Consider the following 19,715-nt stretch of genomic DNA (forward strand, 5'->3'; position numbering starts at 1 on the left):
ATCACTCTCCGACACTGCCTATGGAAATCGGTGTCTCTCTGTTGGCTAGGGGCTAATTTTATCCGTGATGAAAATATTTTTTTTTCCTGCTCTGTGGTTTTGTTTTAATGGGAAACTCTTGCTGTTATTTATAACTGAGAATATTTTAAACTGTATCTTTAAGTCTTGTTTTTCATTTTAAAACATTTTCTACAGTTTTTCTACTGAAAAAAAGAAAACATTACAGCCTCTTTTCAGTTGTTGGGTCATTATGTGCTCACTGGTGTGATATTTATGCTGATTAATAACGTTAGAGCAAGTAGACCATCTCAAAGGCCACAAGTTGTAAAGTCCACGGATTTGAGTCCATCAGTGAACATATTTCCTGTCTCCATGTCTTTGAATCTCACTATGACCCTCCACCTGCTCTCTCTGTGTGATTCATGCCTGATGTAAGCACCAGCTGGAAAGAAAAGTGAGTAAAAAATTATGATCTCTCTCTCTCTCTCTCTCTCGCTCTCTCTCTCTCTCCAGAGGTCGTTTCGATCATTTGCGAACGATGACCGCCACGTCATGGCCAAGCACGCCAGCATCTATCCAGCCCCTGAGGAGCTGGAGGCTGTCCAGACGCTGGTGTCTACCGTGGAGGGAGCCCTCAAGAAAGTCTCTGATTGGATGGATGACCTCAGCAAATCCTCAGGGAAGACATCCACCAATAACGAGGCTGGGGATGACACGGTGGAGGAAGATGCTGCTGAGAAAAAGTACGTCCCACGGCGAGTGCTCTTTAATGTTTGTGCCGTGACCATGACTTTTATGTTAGTGCAGTATTTTACTTCAGCTCAGTTTTATAAGAACGAGTTTTCAGAGCGTAACATGGCATAAATTTATGTCTTGTTCTAGTTTTTAAAGAATGTTTTTACCTTCAGCTGTTTCCTGTGCACAGCTCGCTCCCGTTATAAAATTGTGTCGTATATCTTCATCGGGTAGTGAGGTGTGATGACTGGGCAATTAAACACGCACAGCGGTCATAAATATACAGCATTTGGCTTGTAGCCTAAACATCCACACAGAGCTTCTATATCAGCAAAACACCTATATGAAGATTTAGTGCAGAGCTGGTTTTATACAAATAAAAGGGAACCAGGACGGTTAAAGAAAATCTTTTGTTTTTCATGTGATGGTGCAGGTCAGTACAGACACACGTTAGTACACACATGAACTGTTTTCCTTTGGGAGGAGGGGATCCTGAAGGAGCCTTGTGAAGTACACGTGCTACCTGCCCCTTTGCTCAGCATATCATTCACGATCTGCAGGACTTCTGCAAGTGACATGCACATACACAGATTGAATATATAAATACACCGTCAAGCCTGCATTCTCTTTAATGTTCAGCAGGGGGTGACTCATCTGGTTATAAAAATACTTCTGGTTGTACTGAAGTCTATGGGAATGTTTGGCTTCCATGTGCTTCACAGGCATAAAAAAATATAGTAAAAGTGGGAATGACCTGCATATTAAAAAAAAAAACACAAAAAACAAGCACCCAACAATATAAAAATAGGCCAAATTTAAACTGAGTATGGGTATGCTTTCATTTTTATTTTTTTATGGAAAGAGGTGCAAAACTCTGATTGCATACTTTATACCACATATAGTACACATAAAGCATTTTTTTAAATTAATTTTTATTAGCCTTGAAACTAATCAAACGTATCATTTCCTACTATTATTTATTATTTTTATATTTAAGGAACCATTAACAAAAATTCTTGTGTATGTTTTCTGTATTTAAGTTAAACAATTTTTAAATATTTATTGGCCTAAAAAACTAACCAGTGAGGAAAAATACATGAGAAATATTTGTTTTAGCTCAGATTTGTTTAAAAAAAACAAAAGAAAAAGGATCGTTACCTTTGCAGACAGCAGAGATCGTTCACTAGATTCTTGTTCAGCATTGTTCAATGTTGCTAATCCATTTGGAATATCAGACCCTGTTGAGCAGCTCAGGGCTCGTTCTCTGGCTTCAGTGTGTGTGTTATCACCTCTAAACTCTCTGCATGGCTGTGGGATAATCTGACGCTGGCTGCCTTCCATCTGCCCTCAGGCTGGATGCTACATCGGTGCTGTGTGGGGTGACGCGTGTCGGCCTGGTAGCCAAAGGGCTGCTCATCAAAGGGGACATGGACCTGGAATTGGTTCTAATGTGCAGAGAGAAACCCACCAAACTGCTGCTCTACACCATCAGCGCCAACCTCCCCCTGCAGATCCAGGTACGCTCAGCCACACCTCCACCACTGCGGTGTTCAACACTCTGCATTTAAAATGAGCCACGCAGCTGAGGGAGGCTTTAAAACGTGTTTATGATCCAAGCTTCAGTGGAACAACACTCGCAGAGGTTGTTTGGTGACATTGGAGAACAGACGTGCTCATAATGATGATGATGATGATGATATGAACAGTAGAGGAGCTCTCATGTGGCTCAATGGGACAGTAATGTATAGTGCATAAAATGCATCAGTTGCAATGAATATCAACCCTTTCCCTTAAAAAAGGTTCAAAGTAATTAAAGAAACAACAACTTCTTAATAGACAGTTAAATAAAATCTGTGTGCATCCGAGTGAGTGCTTCAATTAATGCTTCATATTAATTGGAAATCTTGGACACTGTTTTTCGCTTTGGTCTATCCGACCGCCATCATGTAAAATGTTAGCAACCAGGGAATAGCTGGAGGTTTTTTGTGACTCACTTTCTTTACGACCACTCAGCAGCCACTCGCCACACAGTTAGGGGATACACATTTTTCCACTGTACACTAGTGACTAATGGTTGACATGCAGTGGTGACTGGTCTCTTGGCAGGTGTGACTGAGGCCTTGATTAAAAATTTTAATGTTTTAAAATATATTAATTTGGATTTTTAAAATGATGCAGGCACTCTAATGAACCATGGACAGTAAATGGAGAAAAGCAGAAATAAAAGTTCAAAGTTCATACAATCCAGAATCCAAATACCTTCTCTTTACTGTGATGTGTAACAAAGATAGGCTTTCAAAACTGTGTTCTAGGAAGGATTACAGTTGTGTACCACACTTGCTTTGGCTTGTTTATAAAAGACTGAATTTATGAGATCATTTTCATGTTCTTAGGTTAATTAATTTTAATATTTAAAATGAGTTCTGTTATTGATATTCCAATCCATCCAAAGAAAAAATACGTGTAAGCATTGTTTAGACCTCTAATTAAGACTCATGCAGAGCTTTAGCAGCACATCTAAAGATAAATTTAAGCACAAACCAACGGAGGAGAGCTGCAGACTGAATGGAGCACAGACTTTTATAGACATCTGTCTGGGTGACGGTGTTTCTTTTTTCTTAAATCAGGTGAAAGGATTATTTTTAGTCCGTGGGAGAGGAGAGGGTACAGAGGAGATGATTTGAAGTGGATATGATATAAGGAAGTGGCTGCTGCTGCTGATGAGATTGTACTTGATTTATGTCTGCCATTCGGTTTCCTTTAGACAACCAAAGCCCAGACTCTATAGTGTAAACTCACCCCTGCACCTCTGACCGCTGGGACTTTCCCTGCTTTTGTTCATTTCACTTGAATATGATGCATCCCGACACTCTGAGAGCTCAGCGAGTTTAAGCATCCCAGCTCTGAGCTCTGCACTCCTGAGTCGCACAAATAATTTCATCAGAAGATCGCCTCCCTACGCAGTGTTTCCCCAAGCAACTGCAGTCGCTAACAAAGCAGCAGTGTCATCCACAGAGCCTAAATTTCTTCCTGTTCCCCTCATCTCAGTTAATTACCTGCCAAAGCTGCCGTGCGTGCTTTATCATCAAGGGAGGAAACCATTTGAAGCTCTCATTTCCTGGGCCAAACTGGGAGAGATTGACAGGCAGTGGGGTGATGGATGGGGTCATTTCTCAGAGAGACGCGATAGAGAGAAAGCACTTGAAAACATGCCACTGAAGGTAACAGCAATCTTAAGGGGGGAATAAAAGTAAAAACAGGATAGTCTGGCATGCTGGGAACCGGCTGGCAATAACAGGCGTGTAAACTCGAGATGAAAAGCTGCATGTAAACACAACTGTTTGTGCCTTTTGCAGCTTTGATGGGCCTGCTTAGTGTTTCATTGTTGAGATGTGTTTTGCCATTATTTCTTTCAGTGCCTAAAGGTCATCTTTCACATGCATTTCCATAAATTATAAAAAAGATAATCCATTATTTAAATGAAGGAAGGGCTGCAAATGAGCAGAGGCTGTTCAATAATAAGGTCAGCAGGATTATTTAGTTTTAATATAATGATTCAAGTACAGGTGAATTCCTGATATATATGTTCACAGCTGTTACAACCCCACTTTGCTACGTGAAGGGAGAGCAATATTCGTTAACCAGATGGCAGAAGGTTTCGTGAGCTCGTCCGAGCAGGTTTCAGTCCACAGATAAAAGCAAACACACACACACACACACACACACACACACACACACACACACACACACACACAATAACGGAAAGACGCAGGAGTGCAATGTGATTGGCTGCAACTCAACACAAAGAAACAGAGACTTGTAATAAAAGTGTAAAAGCTACCAAAGGAAAAAAAATTAAATCCTTAGGTCACTGACCTGACTGATATTTAACAGCGTGGTGTGTAGAAAAATTAGTGACTGTTAGTACCTCACCGAGCTTTCTGCCTCAAAAAGAGAGAAACATGAGCAGCTTACTGAAACCGAAACCTCGCTGGGAGAAAACCTGCAGCACGCAAACCTTTCTATTAATTCCTTTACAAAAATAGCAGGCATCAAGTAATTTTAATCAAGCACCAAACAACAAAGAGGAATGGGGCAGACCGCTCGCTGGACCAATCAAACTGGCAGAAGGCGGGACACAGGAGGAGCCAGGAGCTGAGGAAGACATGGAAAATGAACAGGTCTGCACAGACTAATCAGAATGAAAAACAGTTAAATTACACAAGCAGGGAGGAGTGGAGTGACCTGGGGCCTTAACAAAAACACTAATCCCACCAATACAACAGAGGTCATGTGACACCCACCGATGGGGCGTTCTGAGTTTCTCTTTTTAACGCAGTAATTTTATTAATTCGCTCATAATTCATACATATTATTCTTGTTTGTAGTCACTGTAAACCCAACAGTTCACGTAAATGTTCAAATTCCTACCAGGAAATAGACTGTTTATTCAAAATGTTTACTGTCTCAAACATTTGCTTCTGAATAAAATGTGATGCTCACTTTGTAAATGATGGACTCCATTAGAATAAAAATACAGCCACTATCTTGTCACGTCCAACTAGGAGTAGGGAAAAAGTCAAACTCTAAATCTTTAATGTAAAGGAGACAGTGGTCATACACAGGAAAGCAAACAGCAAGACAAATATTCCATGAAATGGAACAAAAGGTCATTCACGAGGGAAAATGAAAAACAAGAGGAACAACAGAAACCAGCTAGAAAGCCTGAGCCAAAAAACAAGACCATCTGGCGAGTGGAAGGTGAAAGTCGTGAGTTATATATACTGACGTGACTGATTGAACACAGGTAGGCAAATTATGCAGAGCTGATACTAACAAGGGCGGAGAAGATAATCACAAACTGACAGTGTAAATAGACCAGGAAGTGTAACATAATAGAGGAAATTACTTTAAAAAAAACATCCCAAAACATGACGGAGATTCTTTTAGGAAGCCAATGAAAAAAGAAAGCTGATGATTTCAAAATCAAATTAAAGCATTAGAGCATCACCTCTTTTCCTGTCCACTTATTCTTTTTACCTACACATGACCAAAGCCTACTCAAGCAGTAATTGAGCTCAGACTACAAGCTGAAAAACAGAAAGCCGAAAGCTCCTGAGAGGACAAACTCTGGGATCTTGAGACAGTTGTGTGACATGAAGGATTGGGGGGAAAAAAAACAGCAACCCAACTGGAGATTTTCCAAAAATGGTAATGAGCTATTGCATTCAGCAGATTAGGAATAACATAAATGTATGAACAACTTCATCAAATTCAGTGCTTTTTAAAACCCAGCATGTGGCTGCTGCTTTGAGTTTCTTCACATGGCTGAGACTTCTCATAAAACAAGAGAAAATATGAATAGCTCTGTAAAAAATAAGTATGTCCGTTCATATTTTACATGTTATTTTCTTAATTTAACAATACAATCTGACCATTAGTTCCCTGAGCTTGTGGTAACACAGTCTCCAAATAAGCAGAGCAGTGGTGCCTTGTTCTTTACAAACAGCAGGAGTCAGTGCTACAACTGTGATTCGATTTTTAATTAATCGTGCAGTTCTGCTTTGCAGACAATGACCGACGACAAATACGAGGTGCGGTCGTGCGTGCCCGAGGCAGCCATCCAGGTCTGCACCACCAAAGACCCCCATCTCACGCTGAAGATCACCCTCTCCTCTTTAGCCATGAGGGACGAGCAGAGCGCCACGGAAGAAGGTATTGACTCCTCCTCCATTCCCTTTCCACCCCCTCCCTCCACCCACCTTCATCTGTGCCTCCTGTTTCGGCAGGATGCCTCACCTGTTTTTATCTGACCTTTTTATGACTACAGAAGGCTGAAAGGGAAGGAAGAGGGGAGGGATGTGAAGGTAAACCTGAGCTTAAACTAAAAGGCAGTCCGGGGAAAACTGTGGAGGATGATACAGCAAGAGGTCTGAAAGCTGAGAGGCAAACGGGGAGAAAAAAAGGAGAATGGATGATATGGATCTGGGTCAAGCGTGGGGGAAATAGCCAAGGAGAGATGATTTCCACTGAGAATGTTTGGCTTGGATTGACGAAAAAAGAGATTTCCGTCTTTGGTGTCCTTTTGTATCATCTGCATTCCTGCAACTCTGATAAGAAAAGAGTCAGCCTCCTTTTAAACAGAATAGATATATTTTAAACAATTTTGGCTGTACAAGCGAACCAATATGTGTCACCAAACAGATATTTCATCCCGTGCAACCAGCTGTGGAAAAAAATAAAATAAAATCTCATTTCAGGTGACCAAATTTGATGGGAAACGTGCTCAAGAGCCGCCGGCGTTTGCCATCAGCGGTTTCATTGTTTGTTCTCGCCCCACAGATGGGAAGGAAATTAAAAATGAATGATAGGCGAGCTGGGACTGAAGAGCTGCCATTACAGAAGCGCGAGTCCCTTAGTGGTTCTCACTCACAGTGGGAAAGATTGAGCCTTCACAAAAAAGGTAGAAAAAATGGATTGTGCCAAACAGGAGAGAGGCAGAGCACAGCCGAGCTCAGGGCAACAAGGAAGGGAAAACCGTTTTCCTTCAGCTTCAGCATCCTGTCAGGACTCACAAGGACAGCGTTTCTTTTGTTTCATTTCAGTGTGAATGAAACACACTGACATAATATACTGTTTGCATACACTTTAGCAGAATTTAAATGAAATATTCTAAATAGACTCGGGTGAACCACAGAGTAGCTCCCTGAAGAAACACTTCATTTAAACACCTCTTTTCTTCATGCTTGGTTTAATAATTTCTATTTAACGAGATATTATCCTGAGATATTAGGATTCTTTTTAGCAGGTGTGTCTCTGGTTGTCTCTGGTTGACCTAGCATGTTTTCACATAGTTGGATATTTAGATATAGCACTGTTAATCTACTGAATACATAAAGAACATCTTTTAGCCTGTCCCCAAGGTTGGTTTAAACAGCTGAAATCCAAACCGTCAAGTCCAAAAAAGGTAACCTGCAACACTGTGAGCTGGTGTCGGAACTCAGCTGAAGCTTGTTTGTTACATAAAAAGACAGCACTCTGCAGCACTAATGCATCACTCTGAATGTTTTTGTGCACTGGGCCGTCTGCTGTCAGTCAGCTCATTGCATAATCTCGGAGTCAGCGTTTGGAGTCTCCCAGTTACTTTTTCAGAGCTGTGACAAGTAGGAATCCAAGCAAGAGGCTCGCCGAAAAGAGAAACAAAATGCATTTAAACCAACACAGGACAACAATGGTGTGTGCAAGGCAGTAGTTTCATTAATTCAAGTAGTCAGTGGATGTGTGTTACTGTAAGTGATGGGTGGGTTTGTGGAAAGTGCGGACACAAAAGCAGGTTTATATCAGGGAGGGTGAGTAGATATGAGGCTGGATGGCTCAGTTCTCACCCACAGATAAAAGCTACAGTAAATAAAAGAAACAGTGACATTACTCCATCAGCATTATTACAGTCAGTGTTTTGACCACAATTTCAGTCTTTTTACAACATTATTGTCATATAGCAAGCTAATAATGTAATAATGTAACTTCCAGTAACCACAACTGAAGCACAGGCTTCTTAAACAGGTTGTTCCAAAATGTCTTCATAGACAGCTGAATGACATGAAATCCAGACAGATGTGGTATAAAACCAGCTGTTATGGAGTGGGAAACTATACACACAGAGGCTCTTGGGTGAGAGGTGAAATGTCTTCATGAAACTTAAAGTCCAGTTGCTTTCTTTTTGAGCTCCTTAGAAGACCAGAGGTTACTGAATTCTGACTTCGCTGGCCATTTAAACTGGTAGTCTTTGGATAACTTTTGGAGGCAGCTTCAATTGGCCATTAGAGGAAATGTAGTCTGTGTGACTTGACAGTTGGCTTCATTTGACAGGTCCAGAGGTTGCAGCTTGGCCCCACCTCTAAGACTGTAAGAATGATGTCACAATGCCATGTGATGTGAAAAGGTTTCAGCCTTCACTTGGAAGTTCATCAGTGAAAACAGAGGACTCCTGCACCTCCTCCCTGGCATCTGTACACATTCAAAGAGTGCTTTGCCAGTTTACTGAATGAATCTGAGGATTGAAGCGGTTGATTGTTAAGCGACCAGCAGGATTATTTGTTTTATTTGTTTTTGCTACATGCAGAGTAAAATTTGGATCCAAACAACAATTTGGAACAAGTAGATCTTAAAAAAATGTGAGAAAAATTACATATTTTAAGTAAGAATTACTCATTTTATTTGAATGTGAGAGAGGATGCATGTATGCAGTTGGACCACCCAGGAGGAAGTTTCCTCTGCAGAAAAATAAACAGCAATTGTGAAAATTGCAAAGATTTGGGTATCCTACTAAGTTAGTACTCAGCAGTCCCTCTATGGCAGTTTGCAAATGCTTTTTATATTCAGGTAATAGTCTTTTTATTCTGTTCTCACTTTAAACCCCTCTTTCTCCAGATTACTTTAAGTTCTCACTGCAGATGTTCAGCTCAAATGGCTGTGAGGGGAAATTCTGAACGCTCCAGCTTATGTTTCTTATAGTAGCTAAAAGTGGCGTTTGATGTCTTCTTTGGCTGCTTCTGCTGTTGCTGAAGTAATCTTTTCAGTTTCATTTTCTTGACTGACTGCAGGACATCTGAATGCAATTGATATTTAGCGCAATCCATCCTTCCTGCCATCATTGTAATGTTTCTGTGCTACTAGCTGTTACACAAACCCAAAGCAGAATATTTCCACCCCAGTGCTAAAAAGTCAGCAATTGATTCTTTCCATCAAGCACTGGCTCCTTTTTTTTCCCTCCAAATGTACGTCTGGTGATTGTGGCCAAATGGCTCCATTTAACATCATTTGTTTCAGATGTTACTGTGCAGACTATAGATATTGACTAGTTAATTTTATGATGAGCTGGCTCTGAGCAGCTTTGTATCTGTGCCCAGCAGACATGTAATTTTATCTGGACTTTATTTAGCTTCAGAAAGTGGAAACTGTAATGTGGAGGCACATTTTTGACTCTTCTTGCATCATCAGCCCTGCGTCAGTTTAGACTTAACAAGTTCACGAAGTCCTGAGACAAGCATGCCAGATCTGAGTTTTGTCTGTAGACAGAAAAGCATGCATAAGTGTTTAAATGTCTGCAATATAACATGAGATTTAAATATTGCGTTACATTGTGCAGGTTAATAAACATTCGCTAACTGTGTAATTCCTTTTAAATTTGGCCGTATTTATTTTAGAACATTGGTTCTTACTTCACCTGTGGCCTCAAGCTTTGGTTAGTTACTGAAAGATGATGTTCACAAATACCAGCTGCTGAAGGTGGTCTAATCTCAGCTTTAGAGAGAGGACAAAGAGCTCAGAGTAGAGGTTTGGGTATATCTAACTACATGTAGAGCTAACCTCCACCCTCAAGAAGAGCTGGTGGAGGGAGAGTCAGAGAGAGAGAAAAGTCTGAGCCTCTGGGCTTGTGATCTGGATGCCAATAAGAGGCAGAAAATATAGATGGATGGTTAAAATAGATGGATGGATCCGACGCATAAAAATGGTATTTTGGACAGCCATAGAGTTTAACGTTTCCAAATACTTTGCAAACCTGGAATTACATCTGATTAAGGCTGTTTCCACACAGACAGTTTCATGAGAATCAGGTCTGGAGAGTTTACACAGTTGGCAGGACATGACACCCACTTTCTAGCTGTGAATTCACTGAAATATTAGCAGCATTATTCAGCACAAACTGAACTTACACAGACTTTAAAATAGAGAGCTGGCAGGCAGGTTAAACATGAGCTGTGCTGGGCATTTGTATTCGTACATGCAGCTCTCATGGTTGTTGCCTAGAAAAGTTGAGAATGTGTGTGGTGAGGTGAGGTGACGCTTTCCAAGGCGGGGTTTGTGATTAAGTGTCACAGTCAAGTCCTGATAAGCAGTAGAACATGGATCATAATACAAATGAATAATTAATTTGATATGAAGGTTGTGAAACCACTGAAAGCGTCACTTGTTTAAAAAATGTAAACAGATGCAGTGCAAACGTGCTAAACCTTCACTTGTAGAGGTTTGATTAATAAACAGTAGGGTTTTTAAATTCTTTGATTGAAACAGATTGTCTACTTTAACACTCCATACATTCCCACTGATGTGTACCAGTGCATTTTATTGAAAAATCTGAGCAATTAATGACTTAACTGCAGTTTTCAGGCTTTGAAAAAGCCATCTGGTGGGTTGAATAGAACCCTTTGGCAGGCTGAGAATGGCCCCAGGACACATGTTCGACACATACTGTTTATTTCATTCTCTCTTTTTAAATAATGAGGTTACCAATGAGGTGTTTCTTCTTTCTTTGCCAAGTAAAGGTGATATCAAATCGAAATCAAGTTTAGTTCTAACTTTAGCTGTTTCTTGGGTTTTTTGTTTTACACATGTTAAAATAGGCTTTTATCAGTAATAAAATGCCAGCCAAACTCAACCCTATCTGTGCTACCTTACAGGGTTTCTGAGGGTCTTTTTTCTGGTGACTGACCCCTGACAGTCTAAGTGGTTCCCTGGTTTTTATCGTGTGCCTCCTGTAGCTGGCCTCTGCTCACTGACTCTTGGTTTTGTTGCCGTAGCTCCGCAGGTCGCCTCGCTGCGTGGATTGGCACATCTCTGCGGCCCCGCTGCTGACGAGGCATCCCCCACACCCAACAGCAGGAAACCCCGGGTACAAGGGGCTTCCCCAACAACCAAATCAAACCAACCCACTCTCACTCTCTGCCTCAGACATGCTCCTCTACCCCCCTCCTTCTTCTCCCACCCCTTCCTCTGTTAACTGGACTTCTCACTGGGTCACCATGAAATTCTGGTCCATGTCTATTGATAGAGCACACACACCAAAAGGACAAAATGACTACATTACCCAGCAGCCCACATCCACATCTGTGCTCCCTTTGCTTTAATTACTGGGGCTGACCTTTGTCTGTTGATCAGTTATTATTGGCTCAGAGTGACATCCCATAATTTCATGTTGGAAAAATTGTGTTAATTGAATTAATCTGATGTCCTGGTCACTAATCGAAATTCCCCTAAGCTAATGATGTCGGGGAGAATTTAGTGGGGGTTGTCCTTATTTGTATGTGGTTTCGACCTCTGACTGATGGTTCCTTCGTGGCCTGCCTCTGGGAAACGATTTTCACCGCTCACTGTTTCACACACATACTCTTTATTTTTCATTCATGATTAAATCCTCATGTGTTTTTAGCCCTCTGCTGTAGTGGAGTTTTGAGTTTGTTGCCAGAATAATTCACTTTTTAATGACTGGCCAGCTGGTCCATCTAAATCTGGTTGTTGCTGCCATTTAGATCTAATTTAATTTGTAGGTGGCGCTCGGCAGGCCTGTGAATTCAATTACAGACAGTCATCTTTAAATGAAAGCTAATCCGAATATTTAAAACAAATGCCAAACCATGAGACAAGCTAATGTCTCTAGCTGTAGGTCTTAATTTTTAAAATTTAACATTAATTACCAACATTTTCCATTGGTTTATGTTTATATTCAGTACACAGGGTTAAAAAGAAGTTCAGTGTTGATGATGAATGACGCTTTAATCCCTGCAGTTTGTGTCAAACTGACTTACAGACAAAGCAAAGAGCAGAGACAGAGCGACATGTGTCAGATAAGAAGGAACTGTTCGGTTGATTAAACAACACAAAATTGATCTCTGGCAATTTTATATCAGTCAGAGATTTTGAAAATACAAACACTCACTTTTTTCAGCTTCTCGGATCAGATAATTGCTAGTTGTCCAAACGTTTTTGGTTTTGTGTTGTTAGACAAAAAATATAAAGAAAAATCTTCTCTGGCTCTGAAAATGTAAATTTAAAAAAACAATCTGCAATTTTGAATTTTGAGATTTATAACTTCAAAACAGCAAAACAAACAAGCCGTCTTAATAAATCTGATTGTTTTTTGTTTTTTCACAGTGTCATACCAAGCAGAACAAGTTAAAAGCACCTTTTAAAACAGCAAAACGTAAAAACTCAAAATGGTTGAATGGAGCCTTGAGTTGAGAAAAATGTCATTATAGTTTTTTAGGGGTGGGGGGGGGTTGTATTTATTATTAGGGTTCCTAATAACAACTGAGAATCACCAGTTAACCTAACATTCCTGCTTTTTGACTGTGAGAAGAAGCCGAAGGAACCCACACTGATACTCGAAGAACATGCGAAATCCAGCCAGTGGATCTGAGCCCAGTACGTGCTTGCTGTGAGGTCACATTGCTAACTACTGAACTACTCTGCTGCCAGAATAATTAGAATAGTAATGATAATGAAGTGTATTTCAAAATCTAAGGATTTAATTGGCTCCAAAGACTCCACAGATTTCAGTATAGTGAAGTAGTGCAGAAGATGTCATGCAGTAAAGGTTAGGTAGGTCCCTAATGATTTAGTTTTAGACTTAACATAAAACTGAATAATTGATTCCAACTTACAAAGAACAACGATCATTAGCCTGGCACATTTAAGAGCAGGGGAATGTAGTAAAGGTCTGACGTGTTTGTAATACTTTTAAGATTTTACATTAAGTTAAATAATTAATTACTGAAAAAAATAAGCACCTGTGATTAGCATGGCACACTTGAGACTCCATAGATTTCACTCAGACTGTTGTGTACTGTGTAAAGTGTTTGTATCCCATCATGCTCTGTTTTGTTGTCTGTTTATCTATATGAAACATCGTTGGCATGACCCTGGTATCCAATTGTCTACTTTGTACTCCGTCTTTAGTTTATTGCCACAAACTAAGAGCCTCTTAATGGCTTTTTGTCGGGGTTCACTTCACTTCACATTTTCATTTGTTTCCGAGGTCTCCAGATGCATCAAGCTAGCAAAACGTAAAGAGTGCGCCCACACATGCACGATTAAAACAAATCACGCCATTAGCTGCACACTTGCTGCCAAAGTGGTAAATAGTAGCCAGAAGTCCCGGGGGCAGAACATGAAGGTCCTCACTCAGTCTTGGTCTTGGAGGAGGAGTGACATGGGAGAAATCCCCCGTCTCTCATCAGCTCCTTCGTTTGTCTTCCACCTCTTCCATCCTGTTCAGCTTTCACTACGGTCTCTACAGCAACAGACTGCCAGACCACGTGCATCGCTCCTCGGCTCGCTTTACTGCTGCGGTGCCACATGGATAAATTGGAATTTGAATACTTGTGGATTTAGAGGCTACACTGCTGTTTCCTCTCTATGAGCAAGAGCCTTTTAATGCTCTGCGTCAGCACTCCTGTCAGCTTTAGTCCCAATTTAATCTCTGCTGGCTGTTGCTCATTGGAAGAGTGCTTTGAACCATAATGACACTGATTCGAGTGAGATGGTACGTCAATCAATATCTGATATTTGCAACGTCTCAGCTTGCAGGTAACTCATTATCTTAGATTTATTTGATACGAGATAAGCTGCGGGCCTTCACCGAGCTCTGCAGTGTGGTCTGCGGTCTGTTCCCCCTTTTGTTCGTCTGCTTGACTGTCCCACAGTGGGCACCCCTTAGCTGCTCCTGAGAACAAACAGCCTTCACTTTCTTTCCAGGGTGGCGTTCTCACTCTCAGATGTTTATGTTGTCATCTGCTGTCACTCTTCTTCTGCTGTCGTTCTCCCATGGCTTGGCCTCCAGTCATGGCAGGAGTGCTCCCCACAGGAACCCGGTGTGGAGAGACTGTTTCAGTCAAACATAAACATCTGACCGACCCCGCAAGAGTGAAAATACTAGCATGGCGCCCCAGAAAACTGCAGATCCTTTTGAGCAGGATGACTTTTTTCCCCCTCTTCAAGTGGAATAGCTAATGTCTCTTTGCATCAACCCTGCCTTTCACCCAAACTCAGACCCCCTTGAGCCAGTTTTTCTCGATCCATCCAATGTGTCCTTGTTCTAAAGTGTTATTTTTAATCTCTAATCTGGCTTTTGGTCCTGAGTCATTGCCATGCTCTCATTTTCGTCCTGCGCTGTAATTGATAACACACTAATCAGGCGTGTTCCATCGCCTTCAGCCACTGATCTGCATCTAGAGTGAGACTTCTGCCGGGCAACAAGACGCATGCGCTCACGTCTACTCCGGTTCCTCCTGTCAGTGTCATGAAAGATCCTGCCTTGTGCATGAGAATCCTCCCCCTCCCAGAAAAATCACACAATTTCTCAAATTTCCCCTCCTCTTAGCTCATTCGGTCAGATCAGTGGGTTTGCCTAATAATTAGCTGTCCGACCCTGCTGCCTGTGTGTCTGTGTGTGAGTGTGAGAGGTCAGCGTGCTCACGCTCAGTCTGTCCTGTCTCATCCTGTCCCTCTCTCCAGAGGAGGGCGAGCAGGACGCTGACAAACGGAGACAGGAGGAGGAGGAGGAAGAGGAGGACGTCCTGGTCAGGCAGAAGTGCCAGGCGGCACTGGCTTCACTCCGACATGCCAAATGGTTCCAGGTGAGCACAGCTGGGCTGTGACAGATTTCTCTACACTGTCTTTATATTCTGACAACCTGAGCATTCAGCCGTGTGCCTAAAATTACATTTGCTTGGCTTTAATGTGTGACAGCAACTTGGTTTCGAAGGAAACGTAATGGCACCTAGATTTTCTTTTTATCACCATAATAAATGACACAAAGTAATGAAGTCTATCATTAGCACGCAGGTGTTACGGCATTGACATTATGAAGCTTTTTACTGCTCAACTGATGCTCTCATACCAACACTGCTGCAGCAACAACACCACAACCTGCTCCTTATGTTCAGAGTTCTTGGTTCTCTCAACTTGTATAAGATGAAGCAGTTTTCCACCTAACACAGGAACTTCTCCTGACCTTTTTAGGGCTAATTTCAGGGGGAGTCTGTTCACAGTCCTGTTCGTTTATGCAGTTCAAAACCACTAGCATGGCTCATTGAAGGTTTTTTTTTTTTCCCCACATCTGTGCCCTAGCACTTCAAGGTAACTAGTCATTTGTAGACTAGCAAGGTTACTGCTGTGCAGGAGGCAGATTTCAACCCAAAGTGTGTTCTATTCCTAACCATGACCCAGTAGTAAGTCAGAAGGCAGAAAAACAGCAGACCAAATGGGACAAGAACCAGGCTGTCTGATACACCTGCAATTACCCGTCCAACCGCCCGCCGTGGACGTTATTACTCAGCCAAAACACAGCTGTTATTTTTCTGCCATGAAGTTTTATATAGCAGTGGGACAAACAAGTGGTCTAACAAAACTGCAGTATAAGATATTTTGGGATGAACATGCGTTATTTTGAATACAAACAAAAAACATATCGGAAGGAGGAAACACATCATCGCTGAGTATAAAGGGACAGATGTCATAACCAACACCAATTTCAGGAGCGTCTCATCGTGTGAACCTGTGTTGGCATGGATGTCTGTTTTAGGAGCCACTGCTACCAAATACACTCTGTGTTTTTCTTCAACTGTCTTCAATGTGGTCCTGAAAACCTGAAGTAATTTACATGAAAATAACACTTTCAGAAAAGTTATTCACTTTGTTACTTACTCCTGGACCACAATGCAAGCACTTGTATAAAGGACATAAGAAGAAGAGTGAATATGAGCTGGGAATTGTAAATTGTTCACAGCAGCAGTAAAGTATATTTGTTTCATTTCTCTTACATAGTGATAATGCAATTTTAAGACAGTATGGTGGTGGGCTTGTGCAAATGGACTAATGTGCACAGTAGGTCTAAATGGGTGGTTGGGGGGCAGCGGGGTGCTCAGGAGCCGTCAGCTTGTGGGAAGAAACTGTTGAACAGTTTGTAGAACCTGCTCCTGGAGAGGGGTGTAAAGTATGTGAGCTCTGGGATGACTCAGCGAAGCTTGTGCATCTGATTTCTTTGAAACTCATCAAGCCACAATGAACACATTAATGAGAGGTTGAAATGAAGCTCCTTTTTTAATCATTTAAACAGCAGATATAGGCATCATTCATCATGTCTTCTGTTCTTCACTCCTTTTCCAAAGCTGCTTTCCTGATCTATTAAAGACATGCGTCAACATTTAATGACTGAAAGCATTGGCAGTTATTTTTGAATTCGCCTAAATGCAAAATTTGCAAAAATGTGGGGAGGAGAGTATTTAAATGCCTCATGTTTGTAGCAGTCAGTTTACTCCAAAGTGCACCATTACTTAAAGTTGGAAAAAATGTTATTGTGCGCTTTATTTAGCTGCAGTAGTTGCTGTGAGGTGTGCCGGGTAGTTATCCAAAGGAGCATGTAATTGATGTGGGTGGATTGCTTCAAACTGTGGGGGCTTTGGTTTTTTTCCACTAGCTCTTAACCCTGAATATTTGGAGCATAGCCTCGGTTGTTCCTGGTCTTTGATAAAACTGTTATTTTAATACAACACAATGGAGCAATGTGGAGTCAGTTACTTTGAGCAGAAGAGCATGCACTGTTGAGATCTGCAATATTGCAAATCAATTCATACAGTTTTCCTTCTCTCTTGTATTGGTTCCATTATAAAAGCTAGTGGTATGTCTACCAACGAGCTGCCATTTAATCGGATTAAATCAGATCTGTTAGAATAATGTATGAATCTTACAATGTGTCTTTCAGGTGTCACTGAACGTAACTGATGCTCACAGGTGGAGCTAGGTGAGCGAGGTGTTGAAAAATTCTAGAGAGAAATGGATATAATATTTAAGATTTCTTGCTCCCTCAATGGGTCTGCTTGTTTTTGACCTTCCAGTTTTCTCTATTTTTGTTGGATTGCTTTTGTCCTTATTTGAATTAACCTATTGCAATTTTTTAGTAGATAACCTACAGAACAGTTCCTTCAACACAGTTTTGCACTTTGTGCATTATACTAATAAATCTTATGTTTGCTGAATTGACTTCTTTGCCGAATTTAATGGCAGATTAGTCAATACGCTCATCTTCAGATGTCAGAAAACTGCACTGGATAACGATGCATATTCCTTTGCACTTTCTTTTGTGAGAAACCTGACCAGTGAGTCCAGCTGTGGAGTAACAGAGTGGAATATAGATGTTTCCAGGATGAGCTTGTAGAGTTTGTTAGAAAAAGAACAGGCAGCTTGGGAATAGAAGAAACGGTAGAAGTAGTGAAGTTTTTATCAGCGTGAGGAGCTGAGGAGCCTGAGCTATAGCTCCGACAGATACGGGGTCATGAAGAGGTTCTTCAGCAAATCAAGTTTCAGCTGAGCTTCAGCTCTGCTGTCCTGAATGAACTGAGCTTTTCCTCCACTTGAGAGGCAGAGATGAGAGTCAAGGTCAGGTGAACCGGCCAGTAGTTTCCCCTCGGGGAAGGAGAGCTAAATGCCAAGTACTATCAGAGTGAAGGGCTGCACTGTGGCCTGAAGGTGTAGCAGCACAAGCCGGATTCTGTTTCATCATATTCAGACAGGGCTGACATGACCTGAGGATCTCCACTGATTTGTAATAACTGTAGATACAAATAGCGACGTCTGTCTCATCCGCCCTGTCTGCGTCGTTTCAGTGAGCCCACCTGAATGAAATTACCGTCTTGATTATTATGAAAAGCCATCCTGTGCAAATTAAAGTGTCAGTAATCTCCGGCTTAATTTGCTTTCTATTAAAGTCTAGATGTAATAGCCTCAACCACCATCTTCTTTGGGTAGTACAGTTACTTTTCTCTTTATATTCTTCAAGTGGCTTCTTTTAAACTTGAAGGGATTTAGCAACAGGTTTGCTATTTTATTAAATGTATAGGTGTTGAGTGAAACATCTGTCCTGAGTTTAGACGTTATGTACAGAGCACAAAGTTTCAGTTCGTTCGATGGAGCGGTTCTCATCATACTTTGGCTACAATTTGGTCCTTCTCTCGTTACTGGTGTTCCCCCTAGTGACTGCTCCACTCTGTGTGTAGGAGGAGAGTAATTTCTGGGTTCCTAAGGGGTCCAAAAACAGCAGGCCGGAGCAACGCTTTGGTCTAAATGCACTGTTCCATCCACTCCATAATACATCAGCATCTTCCTTTGTCCACATTCCCACCTCTCTACCAGACTTCATTAAATCCAGACTGATTTAGCAGCTCTGGGTGGCAAACGATGCTGAGATGTCTGCCTCAGTAGAGGGAAAAGTAAAAAGAAATCGATGTGCCATTTTTTATTTTTTCATCTCTCTGGTTTCCCTGTAATTCAAATTTTATCAATTTAATCATCTAAGAATGATGATTATAAGGAAAATGAACCACATACAGACTTGCAACAAACCAGCTATCCACCAAAATGAAATTATTCTCGATATGAATATTTATGCAGGCATTCTAGTTAATCACATTTTGAAAACTACATTTCGGTTTCACTTGTGTTATCTCAGTGTTGGCTGTTCATTTATTTCTTTGGAGAAATGTCTCATTCATTGGTCTGGTCAGGATTTTTTTTTTTTTTTTAAGATTTTGGTAGAGTTCATTTTTCTTTTGCTTCTTTTGTGCCTTTTCTCTTTTCTCTTGTTCCACTTTCCTTTGTGTCTGTGCCACAGAGCCCAGCAGTTAGCTGTGGTACATACAGTGTTACATAAATAGACAGAATAGAGAGATTGCAGAGCTTGTAGGTTGTATATGGCTCTCTAAAGAAGCACCTAATGCATCCGTTTTTGTCATACAATTGAACGATTAAGGAAAAAGATTTAAAAAGTACATATTTATATAATATATATACAATTTGTCACACCAGTAAGACAAGCTTTTATATTATTTAAAGCGCCTTGAGGCAACTGTTGTTGTGATTTGGTGCTATATAAACAAAATAAAATTTAATTTAATTTATTGTGACCAGATTAAGTTTGTCTTGCTTCTGTTCCAAGTGCAAGTAGTCAGAACTGGACTACCAGGGAGAAACCTAAACATGGCAGCCATGCTGGGAGTGGTCCAGCAGTGCATGAGAGGAATGCAGTCTTGAGGTGGGAGCTGCCCAAATTTTAATCAGATGAGGTGTTTGATTTTTGGGAGTGTGCAGAGTCATAAAGAGCTGTGCTCTCAACCCAAACTCTCCCTCAAGACAAAGTCAGCATGGGA

At 41.2% G+C, this 19,715-nt stretch overlaps 1 protein-coding gene across 2 annotated transcripts in view; it reads left to right on the forward strand.

Annotated features, from left to right (window-relative positions):
- Positions 1 to 19,715, forward strand: part of LOC100691531 (spermatid perinuclear RNA-binding protein) — a 101,839-nt gene that overhangs the window by 53,090 nt on the left and 29,034 nt on the right. For both annotated transcript variants that reach the window (XM_025896991.1, XM_005451485.4), the window contains exons 3-6: positions 514 to 743; positions 2,087 to 2,252; positions 6,306 to 6,450; positions 15,028 to 15,149. In XM_025896991.1, coding sequence (XP_025752776.1) covers positions 514 to 743; positions 2,087 to 2,252; positions 6,306 to 6,450; positions 15,028 to 15,149 — 663 coding nt within the window. The remainder of the gene's footprint in view (positions 1 to 513; positions 744 to 2,086; positions 2,253 to 6,305; positions 6,451 to 15,027; positions 15,150 to 19,715) is intronic.

Source organism: Oreochromis niloticus, linkage group LG12, assembly GCF_001858045.2.
Source record: "Oreochromis niloticus isolate F11D_XX linkage group LG12, O_niloticus_UMD_NMBU, whole genome shotgun sequence".
NCBI classification, from domain to species: Eukaryota; Metazoa; Chordata; class Actinopteri; order Cichliformes; family Cichlidae; genus Oreochromis; species Oreochromis niloticus.